The 13,948-nt window shown below is 44.3% G+C and overlaps 1 protein-coding gene across 2 annotated transcripts in view; it reads right to left on the bottom strand.

The window, feature by feature from the left end:
- LOC137643905 (muskelin-like) overlaps positions 1-13,948 on the bottom strand; it is a 148,386-nt gene that overhangs the window by 101,357 nt on the left and 33,081 nt on the right. For both annotated transcript variants that reach the window (XM_068376655.1, XM_068376656.1), the window contains exon 2: positions 8,790-8,859. In XM_068376655.1, coding sequence (XP_068232756.1) covers positions 8,790-8,859 — 70 coding nt within the window. The remainder of the gene's footprint in view (positions 1-8,789; positions 8,860-13,948) is intronic.

Below are 13,948 nucleotides of genomic sequence, written 5' to 3'. Positions count from 1 at the left end.
CTTCTAGCGTCTTGTCCTTTTTCCAGTGAAAAGCCAGATGGTATTGAAGAGGACGGAGGTGTAGTCTTCCTAGTGATACAAACTGTTCCAGGGATGACAGCGTCCCCACCAGACTCATCAACAGCCTGACTGAGCAGCGTTCCTTCTTCAGCATCTTCTGGATGGATAGCAGGGCTTGATCTATTCTGGGGGCTGATCGTCTTGTTGTTCAGCAACGTCCTCATCAGATAGTTCCTCATCCGAAAACTGATGAGGAAACGGCAACGGAGTGGGCAACGTCTGGCTCGCTGAGTCCAGTCGCACTGGTGCATGCGTGACGGAGCCGGACGCAACGTCATGGAACTGCTGCACAGTCTGTGAACTGTCAACAAACAGGGGTGCGCGAGGAAGCACAGCGTCCACCCGAGACTGTCTAGACCGTCTGGGTTGTGCAGTCAACACCATACCGGGTTGCTGAGGTTGACGCACCGCGTCAAAACAAGTCACCTCTGATGGTTGTTGAACGTCCTGAACGTCAACAACCACCTCCGAGCGTCGCTTAACGTCAACGTGCGGCTGGCAACCCACACTGGGTCGCATCGGTGGAGGAACCACCTCAACTGGTAGATGCGAGAAGGTTACCTCAGCGTCAACAGGACGCACAACCGACCGGTTGGAAGGTTGTTGGCCAGAAGGTTCGGCAGCAACCTTCTCCGCATTAAAGTCCTCTATCAAGGACGCAAGCTTGGACTGCATGTCTTGCAGCAAAGCCCATTTAGGGTCTACGGGAGCAGGTGCGGCAACAGACGGGGTTAGCGACTGAGGCGGTACCGCTTTCCATCCCTGAAAGCCTTGTTTATGCATGACATAATTGTACAGCAAAACTTCAAAGGCTCGAAAACAGCTGTGAAGTTGACCTGTAAAAAACTTGGAGCGTCTCCTGGCCAGGCGCCAGGGAGAGTCTACGAGATTTGAGAAGTCTATCTGGGCAGAGGCAGGAACTCCCAAGCCGAGAACTTCTCTCGTGTCATATCAGACTCTCGCTCTATAAGCCAGTTTAAAAGAAGGGAAAGCAAAGGCTGTATTCCCCAAACTCCTCCTGGTGATAAACCAGTCGCCTAGCAAACGTAAAGCTCTCTAGGAGAGCGAGAGAGCACTAGCTTATAAACAACGGCTTCGAAGTAGCTAGGCCTAGTGTAAGCTCTGACGTTTAGGCGAACGAGGAGCAGCAGTTACAAAAAGATCCGGACAAAGATCCTTAAAAATCAGCATGATTTAATTAAAGTCCATAGAGGGCTAAGCAGCTTTAGGCTCCTCTCCGTCTGACAGAGTCCTCAAGGGAATATCAGTAGGAGGGGGAACAGCAACTTCCTCATCTAAAGGAACCTTGTCCAATAAAAGCTGAGTCTCAAGCAAGGGAGAGACCTACCGTGGTGGCAATGCTTTACAAGCAGAGTCCACACGCACTGGTGCATTAGTAGCGGACCAGGACGCAACGTCATGTAACTGCTTGACAGTCTGTGAACTGTCAACAACTGAACTGTCAACAACAACAGGTGCGTGAGGACGCACAGCGTCCACTCGAGACTGCTTTGACTGCCTAGACTGAGCAGTCAAAACAACTCTAGAATGCGGAGGTTGACGCACAGCGTCAAAACAAGTCAACTCCGATTGTTAGCGAACGTCCTGAACGTCAACAGGAGCATCAGCAAGTGGCCTAACGTCCAAATGTGGCTGAAAATCCACACGAGACCGCATCGAGAGTGGTTCTAAACAACCTGACTGACATGACTTAGCTACGCCAACGTCAACAGGATGCACAAAGGAACGTTAGGTTGGCTGAAAGCCAGGATATCGATGAGATAAACGGCTAGACTCAACGGACTAATCGGCAGAATAGTCTTCCATAAGGGAGGCAAGCATATTCTGCATGTCTTGCCGTACAACCCATTAAGGATCAACGGAAATGGTTGCGGTAAGAGACGAGGGTAACGTCTGTGACCGCAACACTTTGCCAACAAAAAAGACTCTCGGGGTCTGTGTTACGCTTTTGTTAGGCGGCGAGCAGTTTTCCGATGACTGCATAGGGTCAGAGCTGTCCTAATGGCTGCAACCAGGACGCTGGACCTGTCCTGAAAGGACTGACTTTCGCTTAAGGGCCTCGAAACCTTGTTTCAGGTTTCTTATGCGAAAAGCCTTCGGATGACGAGGAGAAAAACGTCTCTCTCGCCTTATGGTAGGGGAGATCTTGGTAAGATACACCCGATACCATAGAGGGAAACGTCTGTTCGCTGATCAAGGCCTCTCGAACCCATAAGTCGTACGACATTACTTCTCCCCTGGGGTTGGGAGCTTGCAAGAGGTCCCGGACTAGGTGAACGACAGGCACGAACAGACGAACCCTCGGACGCAACACTGTAACACTTTGCGCAATATCACTTTATCACTACGATTTTCTGTTTTGCACTTATTTCACTGAAATCGAAACTTTTACTGATTTCTACCTGAAGCACGCAATTCTACCCTCATCAAAAGGTAGTAAATGCGAAATCAGTCGTATAATGCAAGCACATTAATACCAGCAAAAAAAACAGTAAACATCTTTTAAGATAAAAAAATTCAGTGGTTGGGGAAGAGAATAAACACTAGTTCATTCAAAACTACGTTTTCAATCTCTCACCGTACACTGCCTGGGGACGAGAATAAAACTAAAAAACATTTTATCCTTTCTCCCCGTACAGAGACTAGGGACGAGAGTAACTCGAGAACAACGTTACCCGCTTGAACGGAACGTTTTCTCTCCTCTCTCTCCCTCCGTCTCTATCTCTCTCTCTCTTTCTCTCTTGATTTCGCACCTAAGAGAAGAGCCCAATTACGTTTCGTCAAAAAAACATGTTATTTGACCAAAGGAAAAAACTGAAAGGTTTTACAATTAAAAAGTTCCTTTAAAATAGAATTTAAAACATTTAAGCTTTGAAAGAAGAATGAACAAAACGTCAGAATCGATTTACTCTTTCTGCAAAGTGAAACCGTGATACACTCTCTCTATATCGTAACGATAGAGCGCAAACTGCGTAGCATAAATAAACTAAACGTTAGTTCATCTTTGAAAACAGTACGAAGACTATTCAAAGAAATTCTTTCATAAAATATTTCATTTAAAAAGTTTTAAATCATTAGCTCTATAAAAGCTATTTACGATTGAAAGGGCTCAACGTTGATTAACTTCGGTTTCCAAGTTAGGACCGCCTACTCTCAGGAAAGGTCACATATAAACAAAACATTAAAATTTATTTTTTATGTTTAATATAAATGGAAAGTTAATCGAAGAGGCCTAATAAAGGCGGTGAGATATAAAATATATAGAGGGAAATCTATAATTAATTTATAACGTGATAAGATAATTACTAAAAAAACACACTTCCGTCTAAGGGAAGGGTCGGCCATTTAAAAGTCAAAGAAAGTCCATACTCTCTTTGTCACCAAAAATTAAATCTATCCAAAACGAGTTCAAGATTTAAGATGAAGATAAAACACCTGCACTGAGAAAGCTCAAACCAGAATATAGTACTTCACCAAAGATGATGGGAAAAACTCCAGGTTTCAACAGCGAGTAAAGTACGTCTTGTCGACACATCGACAGAGAGAAAATTGAGTCTTTGTTTACATGGAGTTTGGTATCTGGCCGACAGTTGGCGCTGGTGGGCACACCCGCAACCTGTATAGCGATCGCTGGCGAGTTTTTTTGTACAGTTTTTTGTCTGTCGAGCAACAGAGTTGCAGCTATATATTCACCGGCTAAGTTAAATATTTAAAAATATACTACAGTGAAGTACACTATTGCAAACTCTCTCTCAATAACGTTGGCCATTTTGCTGACAGAATGCAACCAATAACTGATGGCCCACCCCTCTAAAACTTCACAGAGGAGGAGAAAAGGCCAGGGGAAATGGAATTATTAAATCCTTATGTTGATAAACTTTCTGCTTTTTCGATGGATATCCAGATATTGAATGGGCTTCTTTTCTCTCCAAGCACCCTGAAATCCATCATTAGTTGCTCTTATCACTCCTTTAATTCCAACATAAAATATAATCGTTTGTGTTTTGTTCCTAGTTTCCTAGTGCTTGATAAGAACATTCAGGAAGAAGATAACACGAACTCTTCACTCCTCATGGTGATTACAGGGCAAAGTTAGTATAGAAAGCAAATATAAATTGCATAAAAAAAACTGGCCCTAACCAATCAACAGCCTTCAATGCCAGCTTTCATGTGAGGTCAGGAGAACTAACCATGCCTCAATGATTAGCGTATAACTGAAGCGCTACTCCATCAAAAATTAATTGAAAGGAAGATTTTTTGCTAGTAGATATTCTCTGATTGACCAAAACACAAGCAAGGATGGTTTAATGCCTGGTGATCAATCTCTTTGCTGATTCTTGCCAGGCAGAGTTCGTTAATTAGTGAGTTTCGGGCATCTTTAGAGGGGGCAGATGAACCTCCTTCATGGATGGTGTTACAGATGGGCATCTTCAGCTGGATCATTACAGCTTCTAAGTATATGAGTTGCTAACTATTTGGAGAATTGCTGATGACCAAGATTTTGTCTAAAATGTGTTATATGGAGAGATACTGACTGTGGACTTGTAGGGAACAGGGCATGTGAATTAGTAGATGAGGTTTGTCTTGTGTAATGAGTCCTGTACAAATGTTATGAGGTAGTGACATTGCCCTAGCAAGCAGGACAATACCCTAGAGACTGACCATATATACATATGATCAGTGCCCAAGCCCCCTCCCCACCCATGCTAAGACCAGAGAGGGCCAGGCAATGGCTGCCGAAGACTCAGCAGATAGACCTATAGGCTCACCCAAACCCAATATCCATAGCTCACAAGGATGGTAAAGTTGCAGACACAAAAGAAGCTATAGAGTTTGAATAGGACTTGAACCCCAGTCTGGTGACTACCAGGCAGGGACGCTTCCAATAAGCCACCACAATGACTGCCATACAAGAAGGAATTGTAGACAGCCAAGCAAGATAAAGTCTAAGTATGCATTAAAAATATTTTCTTCCATAAATTACTGTAAATAAATATATATATTAGATTCTAACTAACAGTACTTAACTTGGAAGTTGAGGTAGACCTGATACTTCCTGCAACACCTTGACTCGAGAAGGATCTTACATAATTCGGCGTCCTATTGCAATGGTCTAATAAAAAGAGATGGATTCTGGTGGTAATAAAAACCCAGGTGGCATTGTCAATTTCCTTGTGAATAGTTCTCAGTGGGTAATATTTCATCCACTGGCAAACAAACTTAGCATTGTACTGTAAGGGTGGTAATGGTTTCTAGAGGGACTGAACACAGCGGCCTCCTTTATACACACTTAGTCCGGACTATGCTCGTTGATACACTGGCCCTGGGGTAGAAAACGCAATACTTTTTTTGGTAGAACCAGTAGTAATGGATTCCTTTTTCTAGCCTTTACAGAAAAGTCTTTGGAATCATATATTTCCTAATCCAAAGAATCTATCTAATAATAATCAGCAATCATTGGAACATTGTAAATAAAAGATCAAAAGTGAGCCTAAACAAAACCCATAAAGCGCAACCTTTCATTTGAACAGCTGAATTGCTTCATAAAATAATCGAAATACTCTGAAAATTACTTAGTTTGCGTATTAAGCTCTGAATAAGTCTTTAACATCAAAACGGAGAACCTTCTATGGTTCCTTAAGCGATATCATAAACTTTGGCTAACACAGGCTTATACTGAAAAAGGTTCCAAGCATCAAGATGGCGCTCATTCCCCAAGAAAAGTGTAGTAAACAAATTTAGGAGACATTTCTCAATAATTCACAAGAAATGTATAAAGAATAATAAAAACAAATATAACAATAAAAAATCAGGAGAAAAAACATTGCAAACAAGTTTGTTTAGACAAAGCTTTTGATTTTAATGAATAGGTTTGATTAACTGTAAGTTGGCTGAGGCAGATCAAACTGCTAACAACTTGTACATTCTCTGACGAGGAAAAGCTGCTGCACCAGGTCAGAGAGACCTGTTTTTCATTAATTATAACTACAAATTTTAAAATTCTTTGGTGAAATAGAAATTAATTTTGGGTATGTCATTAAAATACCATATGTTTTAGTTCCGTGACATTTAGTTTCATAAGTTACAAAGTTTATATTACACAGAAATTTTAGAAATGTACCTTGTGTATATCAAAGGCTATCTATCTATGCTGTACAAGCTGTTGAGGTTAATTCATATATGGGACAATGATATGATAGTTCCAAATAAGCAGGTTGCAAAATGAAAAAAATTCCACTAGTTATTATTATTATTATTATTATTACTATCCAAGCTACAACCCTAGTTGGAAAAGCAAGATGCTATAAGCCCAGGGGCCCCAATAGGGAAAAATAGCCCAGAGAGGAAAGGAAATAAGGAAATAAATGAATGAAGAGAACAAATTAACAATAAATCATTCTAAAAAAGGCAACAGCGTCAAAACAGATATGTCATATATAAACTATTAACAATGTCAAAAACAAATATGTCATATATAAACTATAAAAAGACTCATGTCCGCCTGGTCAACAAAAAAACATTTGCTCCAACTTTGAACTTTTGAAGTTCTACTGATTCAACCACCCGATTAGGAAGATCATTCCACAACTTGGTAACAGCTGGAATAAAACTTCTAGAGTACTGCGTAGTATTGAGCCTCAGGATGGAGAAGGCCTGGCTATTAGAATTAACTGCTTGCCTAGTATTACGAACAGGATAGAATTGTTCAGGAAGATCTGAATGTAAAGGATGGTCAGAGTTATGAAAAATCTTATGCAACATGCATAATGAACTAATTGAACGACGATGCCAGAGATTAATATCTAGATCAGGAATAAGAAATTTAATAGACCGTAAGTTTCTGTCCAACAAATTACGATGAGAATCAGCAGCTGAAGACCAGACAGGAGAACAATAATCAAAACAAGGTAGAATGAAAGAATTAAAACACTTCTTCAGAATAGATTGATCACCGAAAATCTTAAAAGAATTTCTCAATAGGCCAATTTTTTGTGCAATTGAAGAAGACACAGACCTTAAATGTTTCTCAAAAGTAAATTTGCTGTCGAGAATCACACCTAAAATTTTGAGAGAGTCATACAAATTTAATGAAACATTATCAATACTGAGATCCGGATGTTGAGGAGCCACCGTCCTTGACCTACATACAATTATACTTTGAGTTTTGTTAGGATTCAACTTCATACCCCATAATTTGCACCATGCACTAATTTTAGCTAAATCTCTATTAAGGGATTCACCAACCCCAGATCTACATTCAGGGGATGGAATTGATGCAAAGAGAGTAGCATCATCTGCATATGCAACAAGCTTGTTTTCTAGGCCAAACCAAATGTCATGTGTATATACTATGAAAAGTAATGGGCCAAGAACACTACCCTATGGAACACCAGATATCACATTCCTATACTCACTATGGTGCCCGTCAACAACAACTCTTTGAGGTCTATTACTTAAAAAATCAATAATAACGCTAAGAAACAACCCACCCACTCCCAACTGTTTCAGTTTGAAAACAAGGGCCTCATGATTTACACAGTCAAAGGCAGCACTAAAATCAAGGCCAATCATACGCACTTCCTGACCACAATCAAGGGACTTCTGTACAGCATTGGAGATTGTAAGAAGGGCATCACATGCTCCAAGGCCTTTACGAAAACCAAATTGCAAACTAGGGAGTAGATGATTACCTTCAGCAAACCTATTAAGACGTTTTGCCAGAAGACGTTCAAAAACTTTAGATAATATGGGAGTTATGGAAATTGGGCGGTAATCAGTGGGACTTGAGCTACCACAAACACATTTACATAGAGGAGTAACATTACCAATTCTCCAACAAGTGCTAAAAGCTCCTCTTCTTGCTAACTTGCGCAAAATAACAGATAACTTTGGAGCTAAGAAACCTGCTGTCTTTATAAAAAACAAAGGAAAAATACCATTTGGGTCTACACCTCCATAAGCATCAAGGTCCATCAACAGAGCTTTAATCTCACGAGATCGAAAAGCTAAACTAGTTAGTTTAGCCTCAGGAAAACAGGAATGAGGAAGTTCAAGTTTTTCATTACTCTGTTTACTGTCAAAAACATCAGCCAAAAGGGTTGCCTTTTCCTTTGGACAGTGAGTGACAGAGCCATCAGGTTTAAGTAAAGGAGGAACTGTTGCATCTACACCAAAGAGTGCAGATTTAAGGGTAGACCACCATTTATGTTCCCGAGTTGTACCAGAAAGGGTTTCTTTTATGGTTAAATTGTACCCCTTTTCAGTTGAGGCATAAACTCTCTGAGCAAAAGCTCGAAGCTGAGTATAGTTGTTCCAGGTCAAATCTGATCTGTTACCCTTCCAAAGGTAATAGTCCTCCTGCTTCTCCAAATAAGCACGTCTACAATCATCATTGAACCACGGTTTGTCTTTCCCTTGGTACCTTAGCACACGAGAAGGGATACGCCTATCGATTATGTTGACTAGATTCTCATTCAAAGGGACAACAGGATCTACACTATCATATAATTGTGACCAATTCAAGCACAAAAGATCATGCAAAATCCCATTCCAGTCTTCTTGTGATTTCATATAAATTTTACAAGAATATGATATATCAGGTACAGGGTGCTCAGTCTTCACTAATAATGAAATCAAGGCATGATCAGATGTCCCGATTGGAGAACCAACCTTACTTGAGCTGACATTACATGAATATTGTTACATACCTGTGGAGGATTATTAGAATCTGACGACCATCGAGAGGCCTGATCGGCTGGTTTATCTTCTAGTATATTTCTGAAAAGATAGCCCTTGGTTATATACATAATAAATGACAAATAAATATTCTTATGCCTTATTTTATACAAAATGATACCTATAAAACTTTCGTACAGTACATTTTTACACATGTATAATATATTTATATAACAATAAAATATAACCTGAAACCAACTGATTACATGTTTTGTCAATGTTCTTCAGAAACAGATATTTCTGGATTCCAAAGCCTTCAGAGGATGACATTAACTTAGCAGAAATATTATGGTAATTAAAATATAACATATACATAGATATAAAAAGAACAGAAACTAGTAAATGAGCAAATGTTAGAACACAGCAGAGAATTACAACATTATCTAAAACTTAACAACTAACAACAGAATTCTTAATAAAATAAATTATTTCAATACAGTGCAGTACTTCCCCAATATTCATTGTGCTACAAGCTCAGAAAGTGTAGATTTTATCTATAAATTTAAAAACAAGATGAAATGCATAACTGCCCTCCTATCTCTTGATAATTACTACTATTGTGAACTTCTAGCCATAGCTGTCATGCCTATTACGAACAACTTTACTTGTTTTGTCTCCACAAGATGTGGGGAGGAGGAGGATCAAATGGATACAGTATTGTTAAAGTATTGAAACACCCTGTAAACAATTCTATCATAAGAAATAAAGTTATTTTAAAGTTTTACCCAATGTTCATTGTGACTATTACCACTTTCATAGAAAGGGAGTTAGCATCTCCATTATTTGAAGTTTTGTAAAAAGAGAGAATAATAGCAAACCAGACGACCCACTCATTGCAGGTCAGTTCACTTAGCATATTACCCAAGAAAAAAAAGAGCACCACCAACATCAAAGTAAAACGAGGGATAGTAATTTAAAACTGCTTAAGATACCAGGGTATGTACTGACCTATCCACAGTAGAGTAATGAACTTTAACATACCCCTTGACTCCACAACCTAATATCACAAATTTTAAGTAATTTGTATTTTTCCTAACAGTACTTACCTCGAACTACTTTCTTAGGAGTATCTGGGATCTCCTCCCAACCGACCAGAATTTTGTGTAGTTTCCCCTATCTCCGTTTTCTATAGTGGGTACCTCTGTAGCGGATGAATACGCGCCATGAGGCGACCCAGGGTCAGAGAGCGTGCTCAGCCAGGTCTCGGTCACCAGTAAGTTTATGATAGATAAGGTATCAAAAGTTCTGTAAGGCACTCGGGGCAGGATGGGTGGGTCATAACCCGAAAGTAGTTCGAGGTAAGTACTGTTAGGAAAAATACAAATTACTTAAAATTTGTGATTTGTTCCAACACGGAGTACTTACCTCGAACTACTTTCTTAGGAGACTTATACTTTAGGAGGTGGGAGTGGCCTTCCGGACCAAGAGACCGTCTGGAGAAGGGAAACGAACCTAGATAGGAGGCTAGGTTCTACTGACCCCAAAATAGAAATGAGAACTAGGGAAAACTATGCAAAAAACTATCCTAGTGTCTAAGTAACTCACCTCTGTAAGTCTTCGGAGATGTATGCATCCAACTGAACGTGTTCCCCATGGTAGGAGAAGCGATCAAGGGTAATGGAGGGGAAGGGTGATAAGGGGAAAGGTAAGGAATGAACCTGTGTCTGTTGGACTTACCGCCCACGGCTTCCCTGGGGCTACAACCTTAAATCTTCTAGAGCGCAGAAATGACGGGCCCAAGAGAGAAACCGTCCAAAGACTTCCAAAACAGTCCTTTAGGTAATGAGCCGTAAAGGTGGACTGCCTGGACCAAGTGCCTGCCTTCAGGATCTGGCCCACCGCCATGTTCCTCTCGAAGGCCAACAAAGTACTCAGGCCCCTAATATTATGGGATCTAGGCTTTCCCGGAAGGGAGACTCCTGAGCTGTCGTAAGCTCTCATAATTACCTGCCGTAACCAGAAAGAGACCGTATTCTTGGAGACTGTCTTCTTCACTAGCCCCGAAGAGACGAACAGACTCTTGATCCCAGGTCGAAGCCTGGACGTTCTTTCCAGGTACTTTCGCACCGCGCTGACTGGACACAGTAACAAGTCCCTCGGGTTGTCCGAACGCGGGATCGCTGGCACTGGAAACCCCTCGAACCTAGGGTCCCAGTAAGCTGGGTTCTGAGTCTTGGCTACAAAATTAGGTAAGAACCTGAAAGTTGCTTCTCGCTAGCCTTTCGAGTGCGAGACCTCGTAAGACAACCCATGGAGCTCACTTACTCTCTTCGCCGATGCTAGGGCTAAAAGGAAGACAGTCTTGAGGGTGAGCTCCTTGTCCAGAATATCTTTGAGGGGTTCGAAGGGCGGCTCCGACAGGACTTTCAGAACTCTAGCCACATCCCACTGGGGCACTCTAGAGGCCTGGTGGGAACACGACTGTTCGAAGCTCCTGATGAGCATCGAGATTTGCCTGGAAGCTTCTAGATCAATGCCCTTCAGGAGGAAGACTTGGCCCAAAGCCGCTCGGACTCCCTTGATGGCCGGAATAGACGTACCCACATCGTCTCTCAGATAGACTAGGAAGTCAGCTATCTCATGAATGGAGGCCTCCAACGGCCTGATGTGCTGTGAGGCGCACCATTTAGTAAATGTTGTCCACTTCGCTTAGTATACCGCGACCGAGGACCGTCTTAGGTACCCCGACATCCTTGCTGCGGTCTTCGACAAGTATCCTCCCCTCTTCAGGAGCCGCTCGATAGCCTCCACGCGTGAAGGCGGAGGGACCGAGGGTTTTCGTGAAACCTTTGGAAGTGTGGTTGACAGAGGAGGTCTGGCCTCTCTGGAAGGGGCCAAGGTGGGAGGCGCGCCAGTTCCTTTAGGTCTGCGAACCATTCTCTCTCCGGCCACCAGGGCGTTACTAAAGTCATCCATAGGTTGTTTGCCCGCCTCACTCTGTTGAGAACTTGTCTGAGCATCGCGAAGGGCGGGAAGGCATACACGTCGAGGTTGTCCCAAGGGTGTTGAAAGGCATCCTCAAACGCTGCTGTTGGATCTGACACAGGAGAACAAAACACGGGGAGCTGTGCGTTGAGTCTCGTGGCGAAGAGGTCCATCACCGGCGAACCCCACTTCAGGATGACCGTCCGGGCCACTCCCGGGTGTAAGGACCACTCCGACCCTACTATTTGACCCATCCTGCTGAGGCCGCCGGCTAGAACGTTCCTCTTTCCTGGAATGAACCTGGCTGTGACCTCGCCCTGTTCTTTCGAAGCCCATTCCAGGAACTGCGTCGTGAGACTGCACAGCTCCTTCGACTTCAGTCCTCCTTGCTTTTTCCACGTAGGCCACCACCGTGGCGTTGTCGCACATCAGAGCCACGGTGTTTCCCCGGAGTAGATGGACGAATTCTTGGCATGCCCTTTGCACGGCCATCAGCTCTAGCAGGTTTATGTGATGGCTCTTCTCCTTGAGGGACCACTTCCCTTTCGCTGACTCGTCGAGAAGGTGGGTTCCCCAACCCTCCTTTGACGCGTCCGTGAACAACAGCATCTCCGGAGGATCGATTGTGAAGGGCATTCCTTTGAGGGTGTTCGTCCTGTCGTGCCACCACTTCAGGACTTCCTTTGTCTCCGGGAACACCGGAACTATTTTGTGCGGGGACTCCCCAGGGGTCCAGAGCTCCTTCAGGTTCCATTGAACCCCTCTCAGTTTAAGCCTCCCCCGGGGGACTAACTTCTCCAACGACACAAGGTGGCCCACCAATCTCTACCAGTCCTTGGCTCTCCTGGGCTGGTCCGTTAGGAAGGGTCGCAGTATCTGATCCAGATTGTCCAACCTCTCCGAGAAGGGGAAGGCCCTCACCAACCGGGTGTCTTAAACCATCCCCAGGTAGGTCATCCTGGTGGAGGGCGTCAGCTGCGACTTTTCCAGGTTGATGGTGATACCAAAGTCCCTGCAGAACCGTAGAAGCTTCGCGCCTTGCTCCCTCAGTGCTCCCTGAGGCTGAAAGCAACAACCAGTCGTCTAGGTAACGAATCAGGCGGATGCCCTGCTCGTGTGCCCAGGCTGAGACTGTTGTGAAGACTCTCGTGAAGACCTGAGGAGCTGTCGACAGCCTGAAGCAGAGAGTTCTGAATTGCAACGCTTGGGTGCCCCACTTCACTCTTAGGAACTTCCTGCTGGAGGGGTGGACAGGGATCTGAAAGTGGGCGTCCTTGAGGTCCAAGGACATCATGAAGTCCCCTTCTCTCAAGGCCGCCATCACCAAATTCGGGGTGTCCATTTTGAAGTTGGTCTTGCACACAAACTTGTTGAGGGCTGACAGATCTATGGCCGGCCTCCAACCCCCTGTCGCTTTCTCCACCAGGAAGAGTCTGCTGTAGAACCCCGGGCTGGGGTTCCTGACTGGTTCCAACGCCCCTTAGGCGAGCATGGCCGACACTTCCTCCTGTAATGCTGTTCTTCTTAAGGGGTCCTTGGGTGCCAACCCTCCTGTTGGTCCAGGATTAGAGGGGGCGGTTCCGCTAGGAGGGGCAAACTGTACCTGTCCCTCAGTACTGCTACGGTCCACGGATCCGCTCCGTAGTCCCGCCAAGCTTGCCAAGAGTGTTTGAGGCATCCCCCTACCTGAGGCTTTGGCAGGAGTAGGGGGCCTCTCTGCCTATCTCCTCCTAGAGGCGCGGCTGGATCGCCCTCTCCTGGAGTTGGAATAGGAGGGCCTAAAGGTTGTCTGCTGGGCTGAACCTCCCCTACGGGAGGGCTGCGGGGCTTGGTGCCAAGACACCGACGGGGACTCTCTCCTCGGTTGGACTGGCGAAACATGGGACGGGTGAGGGGCGTCCGAAGAGGGTCTCTTGTGAGCTGGCCGTCTTGCAGGCGGGGGTCTGGGCTCTCCCGCTTCTTTGAGTTTCCTGACCCTCTCCATCACCTCCTCGACCGCCATCAGGGGGAACAAGGACTCGCCCCAAACTGGCGAGTTCCTCAGCATAGCAGTACGGACTGACCACCGAAAGGACCGAGCCGAACCGGCAACCCACCGGCACTCGGTGGAATTGTAGGACGGCGGACAGGGGTGTGAAGGCTAAGCCAACACCAAAGGGATAGAGGGGGAGGGGAGAGAGTCCTGAGGGGGGGGTGTATGGGGGAA

The sequence above is a fragment of the Palaemon carinicauda genome, chromosome 7 (genome assembly GCF_036898095.1).
Source record: "Palaemon carinicauda isolate YSFRI2023 chromosome 7, ASM3689809v2, whole genome shotgun sequence".
In the NCBI taxonomy this organism is placed as follows: domain Eukaryota; kingdom Metazoa; phylum Arthropoda; class Malacostraca; order Decapoda; family Palaemonidae; genus Palaemon; species Palaemon carinicauda.
This window is presented reverse-complemented; position numbering and strand designations above follow the sequence as displayed.